Genomic DNA, 19,957 nt, shown 5'->3' with positions numbered 1-19,957 from the left:
CAGCTGTGATCAGGGAATTACTTTGTGAGACTCACCCCACCCGCCTGTGTTAGGCCAAATTAGCATATGTTAGACTGAGTTAGTATAAGCTGAATTAGCATAATTAGCATATGTAGACTAAGTTAGTTTAAGACTAATTTTGCATAAACACCCCTTATTAAGGCTACAGGCCTAGTTGGCTTATGTTAGGCAGAGTTAGCACATCCACCGCCATGACAGGGATTCAAAGATGGGCACTAATTTTTTTTTCTTTAAGAATTATTCTATTTAACTTTATTATTAGTATTATTATTTTACAATATGATCAGAGAGAGACAGAGAAAGAGACAGGGAAAATGAGAAAACAAGCCACCAATTCCAGGACTTGAACCACGGTCGGCCATGTGGGAATCCAGCACCTTTAACCACCACGCCACCTGCTGTCTGAATTCACTAATTAACAGACAGGAATTCAGCAAACAAGATACAGGAACTCGTAAGCTAATAGAGGAAGAGTAGGCTTGGCTGACAGTGACAGCATGAACAAACCTGAAGACTCCAGGGGAAGATTACCTATCTTAACTGAGAGTTCTTATCTAAATTCAGGCAGGCAACATATAGTCCCTAACTAAAGATGGTTTCTTCTCTGTACGCTGTAAACTATGATAAACTGCTAATTTTGTCTCCTAAGCTACAAAACCCTCTCACCTAAAAAAGACTCTCCCAGTAATCAAGATCTAAGAAGAAAATGCACCAGACAAATGGACTCCCTCACCCTGAGGACTGTGATTAACTTCACCTGATCAAACAGAACAGTGCATCATGTTTTATGATTATTGTACCCATACTTTGAATACCTCATTTCTTAGAGTAAATCTTTTACTTCCCTCTAACCCCTCCTGCCCCTGTAAACATCCCTCAATAAATACGTATGTTTCATAGCCACGGATAGCTGCAGTCTTGAGCTTGCTCTGACTGTAGTCAGCTGAAAACATGCTAAATAGCACAGAGGTCTCTGCCTAAGTTTCTTATCACCTGTGTCGCTTTCCAAACATGCTAAATAGCATAGAGGTCTCTGCCTAAATTTCTTATCACCTGTGTTGCTTTCCTATGAGCTTCAACCCACCCCGGCTAGAGCAGGTCTCTGGCACAGGAGGTTCAAATAACATGCTAAATAGCATAGAGGTCTCTGCCTAAATTTCTTATCACCTGTGTTGCTTTCCTATGAGCTTCAACCCACCCCGGCTAGAGCAGGTCTCTGGCACAGGAGGTTCAAAAGTGTTGAGGAGTTCCATGACCCTTATCTGTACTGGGAGTCTAGGAGATGAGGTTTAGAGCATAACTTTTAATTGCCTTGGTCTCAGAATGTACCAGGACAGACCTCAGATTTAGAATGTCTTCCTGGCTGATTGTTTCGGGAGTCTGCTATTTTCTCAGTCTTTGCAGTGAATTTTTCTAAGACAGAGATTCTGTTTTCTACATCTGAGATTCAATCTTTTACATGGACTAATCTGCTTTTAATACTTTCGAGGGAGGTTTTGATTTCCTGCTTTGCAGGCTTCATTTCTAACAGCTCCATTTGCTTCATTTTTATGGTGTGTATTTCCTCTTTCAGATGCAAGAACTTCCTCACCTGCTGAAACTCATTGTCTCTTTGCTCCTGCATCTTCAAGAATTTGTTGTCTTGCTTCTCTTGAATCTCTGTCAGCTTTGTCAATGAATATTCTAAATTCCTTTTTTTTTTTTTTGGAGAGGTTTTTGCTATAGGGCTTGTGCGCTCCCCAGAAGGACAGAGAGAGACAGAGAGACAGAAATCACTCCCCAGGGGGGATGGCCACGCCACAATCCCTTCTCCTCCATTCTCCTCTTGGGATCTTGGGCATGCATGCACATGCGCCCAGCATGAGTTTAAGCCACTGGGTCTGGGACTCAAACCACGGTCAACTTCATGGGAGTTCAGCAACATAGCCATTATGCTAACTGCTGGTCCCACAATATTCTAAATTCTTTATCCAACATTTTCACAAGTTCCACTATGCTGTCTGTGGATGATGAGAAGTTGTTCTTTTCCCTGGAGGGAGAGATATTTTCTTGGTTTCTCATATTGCTTGTGTCTCTGTGGTGGTGGTGATTTCTGGTCGGTCACCTGATGGATTGTACCTTTCTTCCTAATTTCTTGAAGTTCAGTCCTTGAGTCTGAGCACTCAAGGATGTGCAGGTGGAGGCGATCTGCAATTTCTCTACAGTTCTGTTTTTCTTCCTTTGTGCAGCAGATTCAGTAGGAATAAGAGATTATTCTGACCCTAAGAGTATTCAGATGTTTGGCTACTAGGCACCTACACCTGTCTAGAACTCGGTGTGTGGAAGCTGAGCAGCAAAGTGATAACGGTAAAAAGGAAAAGGAAAAGAAAACAAAGAAGCAAAAAGAAGAAAACAAAGAAAAAATAATAAAAAATTATTTTTTAAAAAAGTAAATAATGAAAACTGCACCACACAGAGTCCTCACAGCTCAAATACAGATATGTTCTCAAAGGGCCTGCGCTATTGCCTCTCCTAAATGGGAGAAGGGAAAGGTGAGAATTAGCAAGATAAAGGAAGATTAGACAGCCAAGAAAATACTTTACATTTAAAAAATAATTTAAAAAGTTAAAAAGAGAGAGGCAAAGATAAGAATACAGAGGGTGTCCTACCACCCTAGATTGGGATCTGGAGGGTGAAGTCAGCAGAAAATCGTCAGTTGTCCTAACCCCTGAAAGGGATTCCTCACAGCTCAAATACCTTTAAGGAAGAATTTTAAGTCATTTCTTCTCAAACTCTCAAAAAAACTGAAAAGGAGATAACATTTCCAAATTCACTTTACCAGACTAGAATTATAGAGAAATCAAAGCCCAATAAGAATTGTAAGAGAAAAGAAAATTACAAGCTGTCATCTTTGAAAAACATAGATGCAAAAATATTTTTGAAAAATACTAGCAAACTGAATTCAAAACAGCACATTCTAAAAATCACACAGCATGATCAGAGAGAATTTATCTCTGAGACACAAGGGTGGCTTATATATGCAGACCAATCAATGTAATGTGTCACATTAACGGAATGAAAGATAAAAACTATATTTTAATCTCAGATATGAGAAAAGTATTTGACAAAATTTAATATACATTCAGGATAAAAAAACTTTCAACAAAGTAGGTAAAGAAGGATTATACTTGAACATAGTGAAGGCGGTATATCGGGCCAGCTGGTGGTTTGGTGGTTGGGGTGACTGGATCCCACATAGCTGACTTCACAGTTTGAGTCTTGGCTTGAAAAGCACACCGGGTGCATGTGTGTGCCCAAAATATCAAGAGGAGATTGTAGGAGAAGGGCCATGGTCATCCCCCCTGAGGTGTGATTTCTTACTTTCCCTCTCTGTCTTTCAATCTGTCTGTTTCTGCTGATCATATGTGTCCTATAGCAAAAACTAAAAGTAAATAAATAATAAATAAATGCCATATATGATAAGCTCACAGCTGATATGGGAAGGTAGAGTGTGTGGGCCCAATATCCAATGTAGGAACTGCAGCAAACCTGCTTCTTTGTCTCACATTCACAAAGAATTAGAGATACAGACACAGAGAGGGATAGTAAAACAGAGTTTACTGAAGGAGAAAACAACTCCAGGCAGGAAGGGATCCTGGAAAATGGGTTGCTACCAGGTGGTTTGAATCTCAGTTTATATCCCATCTGAGAGAAACCTATATCTGCATTTCCCTCACATGTCTCATTAGTCATGCTATAATTTTGGAGTGGGGCTCATAGGTTGTGAGATCCTACATAATGGAGACTGATTTTGTAATTCTTTTGTCTAGAGCCTTTTCATCTACAGAAAGCCATTCTCTCAGTTAACTTTGAGGAGCTGTTAATATAGGTCTTGGAATTTGCTCCATGAAGTAGGAAACTCTTTCCTTGCTCTGGTCTCTGATACAAAACATTTTCATTATCCATGTGCCCTGAACTGTAAGAACTGGTTTCTGTCATTTAGCCCCACAGCAAAGAATCATAAATTCTTTGAGGTCTGGAAAGAGGTGTATATTGTAATTTAGGTTAAACTTTCTACTAAGACTGGAACAAAGAATGGATGCTCGCCTTGGTGATTTCTATCTAGCAGAGTACTAAAAATCCTACTCAAAGCAAATGACACGAAAAAGAAATAAAAGACTCCAAATCTAAATTCAGAAATGACTTGTTTTTCTACACACTCACACAAACTACCTAAGAAAGAAAGAAGAAAAACAATCCATTTCCAAGAGTGCCGGAAAGAAAAAATACTTAGAAATAAGTTTAGTCAAAGACTCAAAAGACCTGTACATTGAAAACCATAAACTATTGCTAAAAAGAACTAAAGAAGACACGAAGCAATGGAAAGTTACCTAGTGTCCACATATTGGAAAAATTAACATTAAAATGCCCATATTACCTAAGTTGTTTACAGATTTAATGTAATGCTTATCAATATTGCAATGGCATTTTTCACAGAAAAAGAAAAAACCCTAAATGTCATATGGAATTATATACAGAGGTTGTTTGTTTGTTTTTTCTCTAAAGACTCCAAAGCAGTTTTGAAGAACAACAAAGCTGGAAGCATCACAGGTCCTGATTTCAATATGCATTACAAAAATACAGTAATCAGAACTGTGGTACTGATATAAAAACAGCCACATTTCCATGGACATGTTCCATTCATAAGTAAATCTCCTTCCTCTCGCAAACTGACTTCCTTAGCATTTCACAAGAAATATCACTCCAGCCCCATTGCTGGAATGTAGAATGAAAATGTACTACAACACAACGTTCAGTAGGATTATTGGCTTCCCCTGGGTGCCAGAATCTGAAAGAGATAGAAGATGAAGGCATTTTTTTTAAAATAGTGCTTTGAAAGGGTGAGAGGCTATCAGAGACCAAAGATTAAACAGTGGTACCTGAATACCAAGGTCAGATATAACCAAATTCCTCCTCCTCCTTTCTCCTAACACATTTATAAAACCTTCATGTTCAGGCACTTTCTCCCCCACCTGTATCTCTGGCATTTCTCAGGAAAACTTTCCACATGACTCAGTGTGCTGGCATCTTCAGCATCTCAGAACACATTAGACATCCTCCCAGCAAATATGCCACAGGATTACTAATAATTTCCCATCCTTATGTCCTATGCCATGGAATTACAAGTCGCACAGAGTTTCCTCAAATGGTTCTAAGATTTCCTTCTGCTCCCAAGGATAAATACAATTTATTTCCTTTTTTTGCCAATGCACTGATTTTAGAGTCAGAACTAGGTAAATTTTCTGTATCAGCTACTTTTTTTTGGAGAGGTTTTTGCTATAGGGTGTGTGCGCTCGCCAGAAAAACAGAGAAAGACAGAGAGATAGAAAGTGAGAAATCATCCCCCAGGGGGATGGCCACACCGCAATCCCTTCTCCTCTATTCTCCTCTTGGGATCTCAGGAATGCATGCACATGCACCCAGCGTGAGTTTAAGCCAGTGGGTCCCGGACTCCAACCGCGGTGGACTATGTGGGAGTCCAGCAACATAGCCATTATACCAACTAGTGACCCCCTGCATAGCTACTTAGCTTCCTATTATTTTGGCAAATAAATTACTTTCTCTGATTCTCTGTTTTCTAGTTTAAAAAGGGTGAGGAGACTAGAACAACATTCCTTTGTCTTTCACTTATCTATAAAAATGTCAAATGAATGCTAAACTATTTTAAAGATATAAAGAACTACATAAAGAAGAATTATGATAAAACTGAGAGATTTAACATTTTTGCCTTATAAAATATTAAATCTATTCATTGATTATGCTCTTACTTGACATGATTTTTTGCTGTTTTATTTAGAAACATAAAGTTAAAAGCAGATATTGATGGGGGCCAGTAGGTGGCATGACAGCGAAAGTGCTGGGCTTCCACATGGCCATCCACAGTTTGATTTCTGGACCAGGTAGCTTGGAGATCATGCCAGGCATGTGTGTGTGCCCAAAATCATAAGAGGAGAATGGAGGAGAAGGGATTGTGTTGTGGCCATTCCCCAGGGGAGTGTGATTTCTCTCTTTTTCTCTCTCTGTCTCTCTCTGGTGAGCACATGTACCCTATGATAAAAAACCTGACCAAACAAAAAAAGGAGAGAGAGAAGGAAAAGAAAAAAGAAAAAGGCAGACATTGATGTCAAACCTAGATTTTTACAAAAAAAAAAAAAACCTGTTGTTGGATTTTTTGTTTTGTTTTGTTTGTTTTGCTTAAAAACTGATAGACAAAATATCCTAAATTCCCTACATAATCCAGGACCCCGGAATCCTTTATCTAATTGCATACTCACGAGATATTTTCACTGTATGGCGTCTGATCCACCCATTGCCAACGTCTCTGACCCTCCGGATCTGACAGCCCCACATAATAAATAGAACCCACATCCAGAGTCTTGATGATGAACTCCTGAAGGAAGAAAAGGAAATTAGTCTTTAGAATATTCAACTTAAACCAGCTCTTTATGACCTTAGGAAACTGCAGATCTAGGAACATCTGCACGGAAGTCGCATCTCAGAGTGGGGGACTTCTCTGCTGAACAGGGCAGGGTCAAACACGTCTCTGTGAGTATGACGCTCCGTATATGTAGAAGCCAGTGCTATGAACAAACTGGCCCTGCCGGGACCAGCAGATCGTGTACTGTTTACATTGCTGGACTCTTGTGTAGTCAACCAGGATTCGAGTCCCGGGTCCTGGACCTAGTGACTTGAAACTCATGCCAGGTGTGTGTGTGTGTGTGTGTGTGTGTGTGTGTGTGTGTGCCCAAAATCCTGAGGGGAAGAGAATGCAGTGGCCATCCCTTCTGGGGGGTGATTTCTCACTTTCTGTCTCTGCCTTTCTGGCAAGCACACATGCCCTACAGCAAAAATCTCTCTTTAAAAAAATGGCCTTTCTTTCTTTACTGAGATAGCATTCTTTAAAGTTACACATGAGAACTTTAAGGAATGCTCTCTTTAATAATTTAATCATTTTTCCAGAGCTTTATATATTTTAAAATTTCCTTTCTGATTACTGATAGTGACTTTTCATGTTTTTATTTCCTTTCCTATTCAATCTAACACTCTTCTCTGTTAAGTAGTTAATAATTTATGAAACATTTACATGCTGGAATAACAAGTTGGTATTTTAGGCTGAAGCATACTTATCTTCTCACCCAAACTGCACATGTTTATCATTGATAGATAGATAGATAGATAGATAGATAGATAGATAGACAGACAGACAGACATATATAAAAGGATGTAATTTTGTTTCTTTTGTTTTGGGGCTATTTTTCTTAGGTTTTTGCTATAGACCACATATCCTACCTGGAGACAGAGTGAGACAGAGAGACAGAACGTGAGAAATCACCCCCCAGAGGGAATGGCCATGCTGCAGTCCCTTTTCATCCATTCTCCTCTCAGGATATTAGGCATGCACTCACATGCACTTGGAGTGATTTTCAAGCTGCCAAATCCAGGGCTCAAACTGTAGTCAGCCATGTTGTGGGAATCCAGTGTCTGAACCACCATGCCACCTGCTGGTCCCCACATGTTATATTTTTAATGCCGCATTTCTTTTGGAGGAGGTTAGTTTCACTGAAGCAGGAAGAAGTAGAACAGAAAGGTTTAGGGGACTTTTCTGACTGTTATATTGAATGCCATCTGTCTGAGCACCACTCTCCCAAAACAAGGAAAGCCTCCTTCTTGATCAACCAAGACACACAGCAATTAGACAGGGTTCCTGGCTCCATCATCTGTCAGAAAGTACCTGCTCAGCCTTGGAGTTAATCACCAGCAGATGAGCCCCCATTCCAGAGCAGTTCTCTTTACTCTTACTCCAGGATTTTGTTTCAGTCGAAGCAAGGTAGCAGCTGGAATCAAATGACTTCCAGTCCTTTGGGCAGCAGCTCCAGGCTTTCCCTATATTGGGAGGAGGGGCATCTAAGTGCAATATAGAAGATCATTTTATAAGTGTGTGCATTATTAAAATTAAGGACCAATGGAGACCTTATGGGAGTTGGAACTCCCATTCCCATCCAATGTCACAAGGAGACAAGATTTTTCCTCAGATATCCAAGAAGCCATGACTACTTCTACCATGCAGTAATAAGGCAGGACCCCCTGTCTCCTACAAGCATGACATTGGGAAACCCACCCAAAATATCATGTTAAATAAGATCCAGATTCTGTGAACACAATACAAAAATGTTGAGGGATCAACATAATAATAACTCTTTATACCAAAGTCTAAGGACTCTTCAAATTGGTTAAGACATAAAAACCAGGGGTCAGCAAGTGGTACAGTAGGCACTGGACTCCCATGTGGTTGACTATGATTTGAGTCCTGGTGGTATGTGTGTGCATGCATGCCCAAAATCCCAAGAGGAGAACAGAGGGTAAGGGAGTGCAGCGTGGCCATCCCCTTGGGGAGTGATTTCTTGCTTTTTGGCTCCTTTGCTCTCTGACTAGCACATGAGCCCTATAGCAAACAATCTCAAAAAGAAAAAAATATATACATAAAAACCAACAGAGGCTTACAATCAAGATAAAATATGTTAGATTACATGGAAGATTTTAAAGTGGCCATGACAAAATGACTTAACAAGAAGATCCAAACATGATTGAAGCACAGAAAAAAAAGTAAAAAGACTCCACAATGAAACAATAGATACAGAAAATAATTAAAGGACAATTTTATAACCAAACAATAAAATAAGCAAAATAAGTTCAGTGGATAAGCTGAAGAGCAGAACAGAGGGATCAGAAAAGTCAATGACTTGGAAGTCAGAACAATAGGAATTAATCACTGAACAGCAAAACAAAAGAACATAAAGTCTCACACACTGAACCTATGTGTATATATGACGAAGCTGTGAACAGTGGAAGTAAAAACTGGCAAAACTGCAAGGAGGAGTTGACAAATTGACAATTATGGGGAAGACAGTAATACTCCTTCCTCTCTCAACAACTACATAGAAAAATCTGCAAAAATATAGAACTCAGAACATCACCAGTCAGGACCTAGTCAATGTTTATGGAACACTACATCCTACAACATAATACCCACTTTTCTCAATGACCATGGAACATATAGCAAGATAGACCATATCAAGAGGCATAAGAAAAGCCTCAACAAAGTTAAAACTATTGACATCATATACAGCACATTTGCAAAGCAGGGTGGAAGCCAACTGACAATGAAACAAAACAAAACAAAAAATAGGGAAATCTTCAAACATTTGAAATGAAACAACACACTTCTAAATAATCTATACGTCTAAAAAAGTCTCATGAAAAATATAAAATATCTTGAACTGAATGAAAATAAAAATATAACATATCAAAAATTGTGGGATACTATTCTTTAATATAGGAAATCAAGACTTGGGACAGAATATGTGCAATATGATCTTGGAACATTGTATAACCCTAGAACTAAGGAACTAAAAGGCACATTGATGGTGATTCGTCAAACGGGCACAGAAGCCAAGTGTTTCCACTGGCCAAAGCTGGAAAACAAAATGAAGTCGCATTGTATTATAATCTACAGTATAAAATAAACCTCTATGAGTATGTGCAGATATAAATAAATGATAAAATAAATGTATAAATATGATAGTAAAAAGAGATGAGTTTCACAGGCCCAAGAATTTCAAATAAGTTCTGTGGATGCTTGAAATGGTAATTCTGTGTCAATGTATCCAGGCCACAGTGTCCAGGTAGCCAATCGAACATCTTAGATGTTTCTGTGAAGATGTTTTTGGATGAGATTGAAAATGGTGACATTTGAATGAAGTCGACAGCCTTACATAATATAAGTAGGGTTCGCCTGTTCAGTTGATAATTTAAATAGAACAAATAAATGGCCTTTCTTGACCAAAAGAGTTCTCTAACAGACTATCTTAGGACTTTACCTGCAGATGGGAGCTTTTCCTGATTCTGCTGCAGCCTGTCTTTGAACCCAAACTGCAACATTTTCTTTCCAGCTCACCAGTTGCTCCATTAAATGCAGGCATTCTCAAACCTTCATTGAATGAGCCAATTCCTTAAAAAATAAATGTCTTTCTAAACGCATATCCTATTGATTCCATTTCTGCAGATAATCCTAACTAATAAACTACTCCACCCTAATGGATGGGGAGCATAATGGCTCAATCTTCGAGTAGGCTACTCATACCAATTTTCTTCCACTTAAACTTAATATGAAGAACAGAGAAAAAAAGTGACTTTAAAATGGACAAACACTGCAAACACTGCCTTAGCCATGTGACCAAGGTCAATATCAACAGCCAAAAGTCATTATTAGAGCACATATCCCTGATAATGTGATGGAAAGAGCATTTATTATCTGTGATCCTCCTCCCAAAACCAATAACCTCGGTCTAACAATTAGAAAAATGACAGACAAGTCGTAACAGAGGAACGACCTATAATATCACTGGCCAGTAATTCTCAAAACTGACGAGGTCGTCAAAACCAAGAAAAGCCTGAGAAATTATCAGAGACAGAAAGAGCATAGACGAGACATGTAATACAGTACCTCGATGGGGTGTCAAAGTGAAAAATAACATTAGGTAAAAACTAAGAAAATTGGAAAAATTGCGACCAGCGGATGGCAAAATGGTTATGTTGCTGGACTCCTATGTAGTCACCCTGGATTTCAGCCCAAGGCCTGGTGACTTAAAACTCACACCAGGCACATGTGCATGCATGCTCAAAATCCTGACAGGAGAATGGAGGTAAAGAGACTGCAGCATGGCCATCCCCCGGGGGTGGGGGGTGTGGTGATTTCTCACTTTCTGTCTGTCTCTCCAGTGAGTGCACACACCCCTATAGCAAAAACCTCCCTAAGGAAAAAAAAGAAAAGAAAATCGGAAAAATTATAAATTGGATTTATTATCATTAATTAATATTGGCTCATTAGTTTTAATAAATGTATCATACATATATAAGATGTTCATCATAGGGCAGCAGTCGCTCACCTTCCCAGCACCAAGGTCTAGCATCATGAAAGACAGTCCCTTTATGGATGGGGGAGAGTGAGGATGCTGGTTCCAAGATGATTCAAGCAAATCACACCCACTGTGCACCCATTTCCACACTACCACCACCATAATGCAGCATTGAATGCAATAATCACACAACGATAGGGTTCATGCTCTTGTGAATGTCCAGTATCATCACTGACCGAACAGGAGGTGGAACCCAGACGGCAATGCGAGCAGTAGAGAGCAGCTGCAAACGCAGACCAAGTCAGGCTAGCTCACCCGCCACCACCCACCCCTGCATGGCCCAGCAGGACCTGCACCAGTCCATGACTTGTCTCCAACAGGCCATGGGCCAGCATTGGTCTGTAACACCAGGTGTGGGGTTCTTGTCATAGGGGGACACTGCATGTGGAGAGTGGAAGTCGAATGGAATTTCTTTGTATTAACTGCTGGATTATCCTGTAAATATAACAGTGTTCTTAAAAGTAAAAATCTAATCATTTTTAAAATGTAAAGAATTTGCAGTCATAATAAAACCATCATCATCATTTTCATCAAATGAAAATGGACCCATGAGAAAAAGAGCAAATGTGTACTCAAAGTTGGGAAAGAAGTGAAGGTTGAAGAAAGCCAAAAGAAGTCTTTTTCATAATTAAGCTTGATTTTCTTTTTTCTTTTCTTTTTTTTTTTTTTTTTTTGAGAGGTTTTCGCTATAGGGCGCATGCGCTCGCCAGACAGAGAGAGACATAGAGACAGAAAGCGAGAAATCACCCCCCAGGGGGGATGGTCACGTTGTAATCCCTTCTCCTCCATTCTCCTCTTGGGCTCTTGGGCACGCACGCACACGTGCCCGGCGTGAGTTTAAGCCACCAGGTCCGGGACGCAAACCGCAGTCGACTACATGGGAATCCAGCGACATAGCCATTACGCTAACTGCTGGTTCCCAAGCTTGATTTTCTTGCAGAGACAAATTAAAGGTGTACATATAAGAATTTCAGGTCCTGTGAATTTGTACACTTGTAGTTTATTATGATCATGAGATTCAATATCTTAGTATGATCTTCTTGGGAATCTTACTGGAAAGATTCATTTGGGGTCCTTACATACATATGCTCAGCCAGCAAATAAATTCTTGCTACATTAACTTTTACCTTCCGTAGTCAAATTTATTTTTGCACACTCCAATTTTGTATGAATCAGATCTTCTCTAGTACTTTTTTCTTTCAGACACTGAGATTTTTGAACTAAAACTGGAAAAGAGAAAAAAACATTATTCATTTTCCTGGAGCATTATGAATTAATTCTTGATACTTTTTAAATATTTTCATACAAAAAAAAATCTACAAGTGTCCAATTACTTTACTGCATGGATCCTTACTGGAGTAGATCTCACATCACTTCACAGTGTATTCTTAATATTACTGATTTTAAAAGCATAGATATCTCCAGGAATTTCCAACAGATCTGTATTTGAAATAGAATTTGACAGTTCATCATAATGAGCCTCAAGGGAATTATCCATATACTTCTTCCGTATTCCCCTTCCATATTCCCTGTGAAATGCGCACCAATCCTAAACCTTGTGATGGGGACAGAGTGGAGGACAGTCAAATTACTTGTATTTAAGGATGTACACAGCCTGGGACTTTCTAGGGAAGAAGGCTTAGCTAATTCTGAGAAGTTCTGGATTATCTTGGAGAATGGAGAATGTGAAAAAGAACCTGGGCCAGCCTTGTTGCCTGATGGTTAAGAGAACCAGATCCCACATGGCCGGGTCATGGCTTGATACCAGCCCCAGTGCCTTGAAAGATATGCCAGGCATGTGTCCACGAGTGCCTCTCAAATTCCAATGGGAGGAAGAAATGGAAGAGAAGGGATTGAGACATGAGCATTCCCCCATTGGGAAGTGTTTCTGTCCTCTCCCTCTCTCTCCATCTCTTTGCCTTTCTCTGTCTCTCTGAATTTAAAACTCACCCACATCTCCCACGATAAAATACATTTTTTCTTTCAAAATTAACTCCCATTTTCTCCTTGACGTTCTTGGTTTGCTTCTACTACTTCACTAAAACCATCGTTGAGAGGGCCAGCAGGTGGCATGATGATTAAAACGTTGGACTCCCACATGGCTGGCCACAGTTCAAGTTCGGGACCTGGCAACTTGAAACTCACACCAGGCAAGTGTGCATGCATGCTCAAAATCCCAGGAAGAAAATGGAGAAGAAGGGATTGGGGCATGGCTCTTCCCTTGAGGGGGGGTGATTTCTCACTTTCAGTCTCATCATTTCTCTCTGTCTCTGTCTCTTACTGGTGAATGCATGTGCCTTATGGAAAAACCTTTAAAAAATTCTTGAAATCAATCATCAATGACATCATAGGGTCACTTATTAGTCATCTTCCTATATGATCTATTGCAATACTAGACACCAGTTCTCCTTTCCCCTTATCACTTAGGACACGTCTCTTTTCTGTTTTTACCTCACCTTTCTTGCTACTGCTTCTTACGCTCCTTTCTACGCTTCTCTTCCTTCATCTAGTTCTTCTAAAGTGTATCGTTTCCCAGACTTCTATTCTTACTCCTCATACGAAACACGCACCTTGAGTGATATATACTCACTTGCTATCCGAAAGTGAATGACTTCCAAAGCTCAGACTTTTTCCCTAAAATCCACAGAAATATGTCTCCCACTAAATCTCTCCATTTAAGGTTCTCACATTCATACTGAGGACAGAAGTCGGACTTTGTTTCCCCCGCCCCCGAAATTTCTTTAAGAGGCTTGGAGGGAGTAGAAAGCGAGAAATCACACCACCACCACCACCACCACCCGCCCCCAGGGAGGATGGCCATGCAGCAATCCCTTCTCCATTCTCTTATTGGGATCTTGGGCTCACACATTCGCACTAGTAACAGACCATTTTGACAAGTTGGTAACAGGATTTTTTATTAAATGTTTTGTCTTTGGTATAGTACTGTTGTGGTGTATATTAAGGATCTTTATTTTTGTTAAAGTTTTTTTTTTTTTTATCTCAACAACTTCTTTTTTAATTACTAACTTAAAATCTGTAAAACCCACCTAGAAGTACCCACTTTAACATGTTTTACCTTTTTTGGGCCAGATCAATGGAAAAATGCTTTATTAATTTTCAAACTCTGTCTCTCACTCTGAAAATTAAATAAAAGAAATCCCTGTACCTGGTCATCCGAGAAAGATATGTTTTTCCTCCTCTCCAGGCCTAGATCACTCATATTCTGCTTAGAAATAAACCTCATTAATTATTATTTTTGCAGAGTTGGTTACTTCCATTGACAGAAATGAAGACCACGGAGGGACCAGACAAACTAGAGATCTTCTGAGGGGTCACTTCAAAAACCTGGTGCCTGGTACTCACACAGTGAGCCCTTCATGCCCTCTCCAGCTCCAAGTCTCTCCTCGGGGGAGATGCTATAAGTTCTCTGGCCCCAGAACTCCCAAAAATTTAGTAAACAGTCTGGTTTAATTTGTTTGTGAGTGGCCCAGTTTTCTCCCCTCAGGCGAAAGGGTAACAGTTTTCTCCTCCCAAAGAGGTAGCAATTTGCTCCCCTCCTAGGGTAGTGGTTTACTCCCCTCAGACCAAGGGGTAACAGATTTCCCCCCTCCAAGTGAGGGGGTAGCAGAGTTAAAAAAAAAATGTATGAAGGGGCATTCCAAAGAATCTTCCTCTTCTGCTGTCTTAAAACTGCTTCAATTGCTGTGCATTTGCACTAAAAAAAACCCACAAACTGTCCTATAAATAAAAAAATAAGAGACTGAGCCTCTCAGTTCCAAAAATAGAGAGCGCCTGTCCCTCCCTACAGGTAAACACCCCAGGCAACTGGTAGCCATACAGAGTGTCTGAAAAGGGGAGGATGATTTCCCCCTCTTAAGGCTAGCAGCGATCCCATAGGAAATTCCAAACACAATCATTAAAACGAGCCCATCCAATAACCATAAAATAGGAACTGACCACTCGAGCATTTGGGGGCGTCTTCAAGAGAGCTAAATTCTAAAAAAAAAAAAAAAAAAAAAAAAGAAAGAAAAAAACTGCGACCAATAAGATGAATTGATCTCAACCGAAGAGTGACATCAGTAAAGAGATGCTCAGAACAGCAGCATGCTGGTCCACCACATTAACATTCTTTCTGAGAAAGACATGTTATGCATCCTCTCCAGGCCTACACCATTCATACTCTGCTTAGAAATAAACCCCATTGGGGCCAGTAGTTAGCATAATGGCTATGTCGCTGAACCCCCATGTAGTCGACTGTGGTTCAAGTCCTGGACCCAGTGGCTTAAACTCACGCTGGGCTCATGTGCGTGCCCAAGATCCCGAGAGAATAAATGACTGCAGCAAGGCCATTCCCCCTGGGGCTGATTTCTTGCTTTCTGACTCTGTCTCTCTGCCTCTCTGGCAAGCGCACGCGCCCTATAGCAAAAACAAAAACAAACAAAAAGAAAAACAAACAAAAAAAAACTCTCCAAAAAAGAAAGAAAGAAAGAAAGAAACCCCATTAATTATTATTTTTGCAGAGTTGGTTATATCCATCAACAAAAAAAGAACACTAAACAAACACACAACTTAAATCACCATCTTCTATCACAAACCTGCTACTCATCCTATATCGTTTAACCCATTGAATAATTTACGAGTGCTGAGCCTACCAAGTCAGAATGATGGAGCCACCATTTAATTCTCTGGGTCCCTTATTCTCAAAACCTAAATTCGAGACTCTACCCCCTTGGTTCTCTCCCCTTCATCATTCAAAGCTACTTCCTCTCCTCGTTCTTCATTAACACTAGTCTTACAGCAGGCTGTTTCTCAATTGTAGTAATGAATTTGACTTCTAAATCTCTCTTTGCCTCCGTATTTACTCTTACTTATTTTACACACTGGTTATATCAATTCTCTGCATAAATTCCTCAGTGGGTTTCCATGATTGCGACACACTGAGAAAATGGGGACAAGTTTCAGCCCTCCTGCACCCAACCCCTTTGCAACGTGGCTTTGGAGCCTCTCTTATCAAGAAATGGGGTTTGTTTCTCCACCACGTGAATGTGGGATGCATCTAAGATTTCCTTGACCAACTAACTGTGCAGAAACAACTCTGGACTAGCCCAAGTTTGTACTTCACCCCTTACCTCATTACTTCCTATCTTTCTTAGAAATCTGCAGGTTTCTGTATAAATAAACAACAGGCTAGCCTGAGGAACGCTGAGAGGAATGTGACCGAGTCGTCCAGCTGACTTCCTCTTCCTCAGATGCTGAGTCACCTGTGACCGGCACTTGACCGTTACCCATGAGTACAACCAGGACCAGAGGAGCCCATTGAGAGAACTCTAAATTTCCAAGCCCCAGAATCATGAGTTAAATAGAGAGCTGTTATTTTCATCCACTAAATTTTAGATGAACTTATTAAGCAGCAAAAAATAAGTGACAAAATAACTTTTAGGGAAAAAAAAAAATCCAAACTCTGGAATGGTGCATCACACTCTTCAGGATCTGAGACCTGTTTATTTATCCCATCTACAAATTCATTTTTTTTTCTTTCTTTTTTTTTCCTCTTTATTAATTTTTTCCTTTTCTTTCTTTCCCTTTCTGATTTCCAGAAGGTGTGTACACTTAACAGAGTGAAACTGAGAAAGAGGGAAAGTGAGAACTGCCCCACCCCACACCTTGAACCATGACCAAGCCATAAACCGTTCTCCTGCATCTCTCTTAAACCACTGGGATTTGGGGCACGTGTGCACACATGCCCAGAGTATTTCTAAGCCACTGGGTTAGGCTCAGTAGTTGGCCACATGGAATCTAGTCACCTCACCCACTTTGCCACCAGCTAGCTCTTATCCCACCTACAATTTATTTCCTAGTTTGTTACTAACACTGTATGTTCCAGTCATGCATATTTCTATTGTTCCAGTTTTTCATGCTTTCTTATAGCTCTACGTCTTCTTGGTATACATAGCTATTGATGTCACCTCCTCTGGGAAGCCCGTCTCAACTTCCCATGCTTACTTTTACCAGCACCACTGCATCGTTTAACTCTCCCCTAACGTTCTTGAGACCAGGAACTGTGCGACTCTGTTTGGTCTCTGTGTCCGGCACAGTGCCTGACATATAGGAAATGGCCTTTACTGCTTATTGAATGATTAAATGAATAAATAAAATATCTGCTCAAATTTGTGAGTCTTTTCATGTCTTTTAAAACTTGGTAAATTCACACGACCAGCAGTTGGCGTAATGGCTATGTTGCTGGACTCCCATGTAGTCAACTGCCATTTGAGTCCCGGATCCAGTGGCTTAAACTCACATCAGGTGCATGTGTGTGCGTGCCCAAGATCCCGAGAGGAGAAAGGATTGCAGCATGGCCATCCCCCTGGGAGGTTATTTCTTGCTTTCTATCTCTCCGTCTCTGTCTTTCTGGCAAGCACACACGCCCTATAGCAAAAATCTCTCAGAAAAAAAAAAAAAAAGGTAAATTCTGCCATAGGGCAGGCACCACCGCACCCAAAAAGCTTTGTAAATTCTGAAGGCCAAAGATATGTAGGAATTTACTTATTTTCTTAATTGGCTTTTAGATCTTATACGTTTTGGGCAAGACAGAAATAATTAGAGTCTTATTCAATTAACTCTTCCTGGAATATTTCCTCTTATCTCTTCTTGTCCACTTGGTCACCCCAAAATATGTCTGTACGCTTAACTAGGACCAGACTTAAAAGGCTCTAGGGAAATATAGATGTGTCCTACACAGTATCTAGTAGAGAGATGATGCCTTGTAGCGAGATTCACTCTACAACACAAACACATATAGACATATTATTTAATTTTTATAGGGGAGTGACTAAATCCAATAAACAATAAAATTCTTTTTTTTTCTTTTTTGTTTTAAATCAACCCTGGGTTGGTTTGATTTTTTTTTGGAGAGGTTTTTGCTATAGGGCATGTGCGCTCGCCAGACAGACAGAGAGAGACAGAGAGATAGAAAGCAAGAAATCACCCCCTAGAGGGGATGGTCACGCCACAATCCCTTCTCCTCCATTCTGCTCTCGGGATCTTGGGCAGCACACACACACACGCAGCGTGAGTTTAAGCCACCCGGTCTGGGACTCAAACTGCGGTCAACTACGTGGGAATCCAGCGACACAGCCATTACGCTAACTGCTGGTCCCAAACAGTAAAATTCTTATTTAATTACATAAATTATGTCTCCCTAGAGAAACTTCCTTTTCAGATTTCTGGATAAATTCATCATTAAAGGTCCATTTCTAATGGATATCTTCTTTTGTGTGTAAGGCAGACATTGCTCATTGACTTAGCAGGCATACTTACTGATAACAGCGATAAAGAATGATTTTGCCAGTAGCAGAAGAAGTATCAGCAATGAAGCAGATACTTTATTGGACAAACCACAATAACTTTTGTGAGGAATGGTCTCTTCCATGGACACTGAGGAGAAATAAAATTAGTTTAATCTTTATTAAATTCTGCCCTTATTTCCTCTTTTTTCCTTCTCTTCTCCTTTTTTGGGGATGACATACAATAACAAATGGTATTATTTGACATTTCCAGTAATACGGAAATAGGAGTAGCAAGGAAAAGTAATGTTCATTGTAGAAACATGTATTCCTACAAGAGTATAAGGCATATAAACCTTTAAAAGATAGCTCATTACATCTTTAGGATAAGGTCATTCTTTTCAGTCACCATCTCAAACTGGTAAGAATTTGCTTAAAGTTATAATGTATTGTCAACTGAAGTGAATAAAAACCCCAGTATTACACAATTTAATTTGTACAAATGAATATATATACACATTTTCCCACCTCAGTTGTCTTAGAGGAGTTGAGATTACACAATTTAATTTGTACAAATGAATATCACTACACATTTTCCCACCTCAGCTGTCATAGAGGAGTTGAAGCTAAAGTCAGAACCTTTTATTGCCCACTAGTCTACTGTACAACACTTACTGCTTATCTACAGGCAAATGAGTGTTCTGGGATTCCTGTGTTTCACAGACACAGCTAGTCAGAGAACTAACTTCTACCACCACCTATGCCTTGTTTATAAACCTCTCTTCATCCCTCATCTTATCATTAACTCCAACCACTGGAAAATGTTTTTACCTGAAGGAGAGACTGAGTTGGTCCCTGAGCACATGGATTCGTTTCGGAATCTCACATTACCATAAATGATGTCTGAAGCCATATTGAGAAGAAATCTCTTTTCCAGAATATCAATTTCATGTCTTCTTTAAAACATCTTCTGAATGAAAACCAAATATTGTGGCAAATTGTCCACTTTCAGCTCAGAGCAGAGGCGGAAGCATGGAAGAGACAAGATGTTCTGAGCTAAAGAAACAAAATGCTAAAAACCACAGACAGAGATCCAATCCCTTGGACCAGCATAAACAGAATCATAGGTTGTAAACATCTGCATATATCTCTATGCTAACATAACACCAAAGGGTGGGTGAAAGAAACGGGAAGGATAAGAAAAGAGGAACCAAGTCTTATAGATGTCTTTACTGAGACTGTGTTTTCTTAACTCACCAGCAAAAATAAGATTCATGTGCTTCCACATAAAGAAGTAATTACTTAATGACCAACCAACTCGGCAAAGCTAGTCATCTTCCATTCATTTCATCATTTTTGGTGGATCAGGAAACTTCTTGGAACCACATTCTAAGAGGATCATTGACACAAAACTCACATGACAGTCCCCTACCTCAACTTTCAACAATCAGCTTCCTCTAATGCAGTGGTGACTGCAGAGTGTAAATCTTATGCCTTCTAAAGTTGTTCCTAGGGGCTCTTTGCTTCTCACTGCTGCTGTTAATGAACTCAATTAAGAATCTCTAGTTGGACCAGCAGATGACATAATGGTTACATCACTGGACTCTCATGTAGGTTGACCCCAATTCAAGTCCCAGA

General features: G+C 39.9%; 1 protein-coding gene and 1 long non-coding RNA gene across 3 annotated transcripts; one reads left to right on the top strand and one right to left on the bottom strand.

Moving 5' to 3' along the window:
• Window positions 1–1,051: 1,051 nt before the first annotated feature.
• Window positions 1,052–1,461, top strand: LOC114007488 (uncharacterized). Its single transcript, XR_003549109.1, has 2 exons — window positions 1,052–1,135; window positions 1,250–1,461. It is a non-coding gene; the product is annotated as an uncharacterized LOC114007488 (long non-coding RNA).
• Window positions 1,462–3,390: 1,929 nt separating this feature from the next.
• LOC102482338 (C-type lectin domain family 4 member A-like) lies at window positions 3,391–19,479 on the bottom strand. 2 transcript variants are annotated; one of them, XM_014587104.2, is made up of 6 exons: window positions 19,151–19,478; window positions 18,354–18,470; window positions 12,164–12,262; window positions 7,793–7,944; window positions 6,336–6,451; window positions 3,391–4,849 (listed from the first exon to the last, which is right to left on the bottom strand). In XM_014587104.2, the coding sequence occupies exons 1-6, from the start codon at window positions 19,230–19,232 to the stop codon at window positions 4,702–4,704; spliced, it is 714 nt and encodes a 237-aa protein (XP_014442590.1). In that variant the 5' UTR covers window positions 19,233–19,478; the 3' UTR covers window positions 3,391–4,701. The 2 variants fall into 2 exon arrangements, with proteins under 2 accessions (XP_014442590.1, XP_006146693.1); XM_006146631.3 differs by lacking the exon at window positions 12,164–12,262 and having other exon boundaries at window positions 19,151–19,479.
• Window positions 19,480–19,957: the final 478 nt, after the last annotated feature.

Source organism: Tupaia chinensis, unplaced genomic scaffold, assembly GCF_000334495.1.
Source record: "Tupaia chinensis unplaced genomic scaffold, TupChi_1.0 Scaffold000183_1, whole genome shotgun sequence".
Taxonomy (NCBI): domain Eukaryota; kingdom Metazoa; phylum Chordata; class Mammalia; order Scandentia; family Tupaiidae; genus Tupaia; species Tupaia belangeri.
This window is presented reverse-complemented; position numbering and strand designations above follow the sequence as displayed.

Excerpts from the sequence above, each read along its gene's own strand:
- LOC102482338 (XM_014587104.2), bottom strand. The coding sequence starts at position 19,232 with ATGGCTTCAGACATCATTTATGGTAATGTGAGATTCCGAAACGAATCC. Across the intron at positions 18,471-19,150 it reads CAACTCAGTCTCTCCTTCAG|TGTCCATGGAAGAGACCATT; the intron begins GTAAAAACATTT and ends ATTTCTCCTCAG. Across the intron at positions 12,263-18,353 it reads ATTCTTTATCGCTGTTATCA|TTTTAGTTCAAAAATCTCAG; the intron begins GTAAGTATGCCT and ends TCTCTTTTCCAG.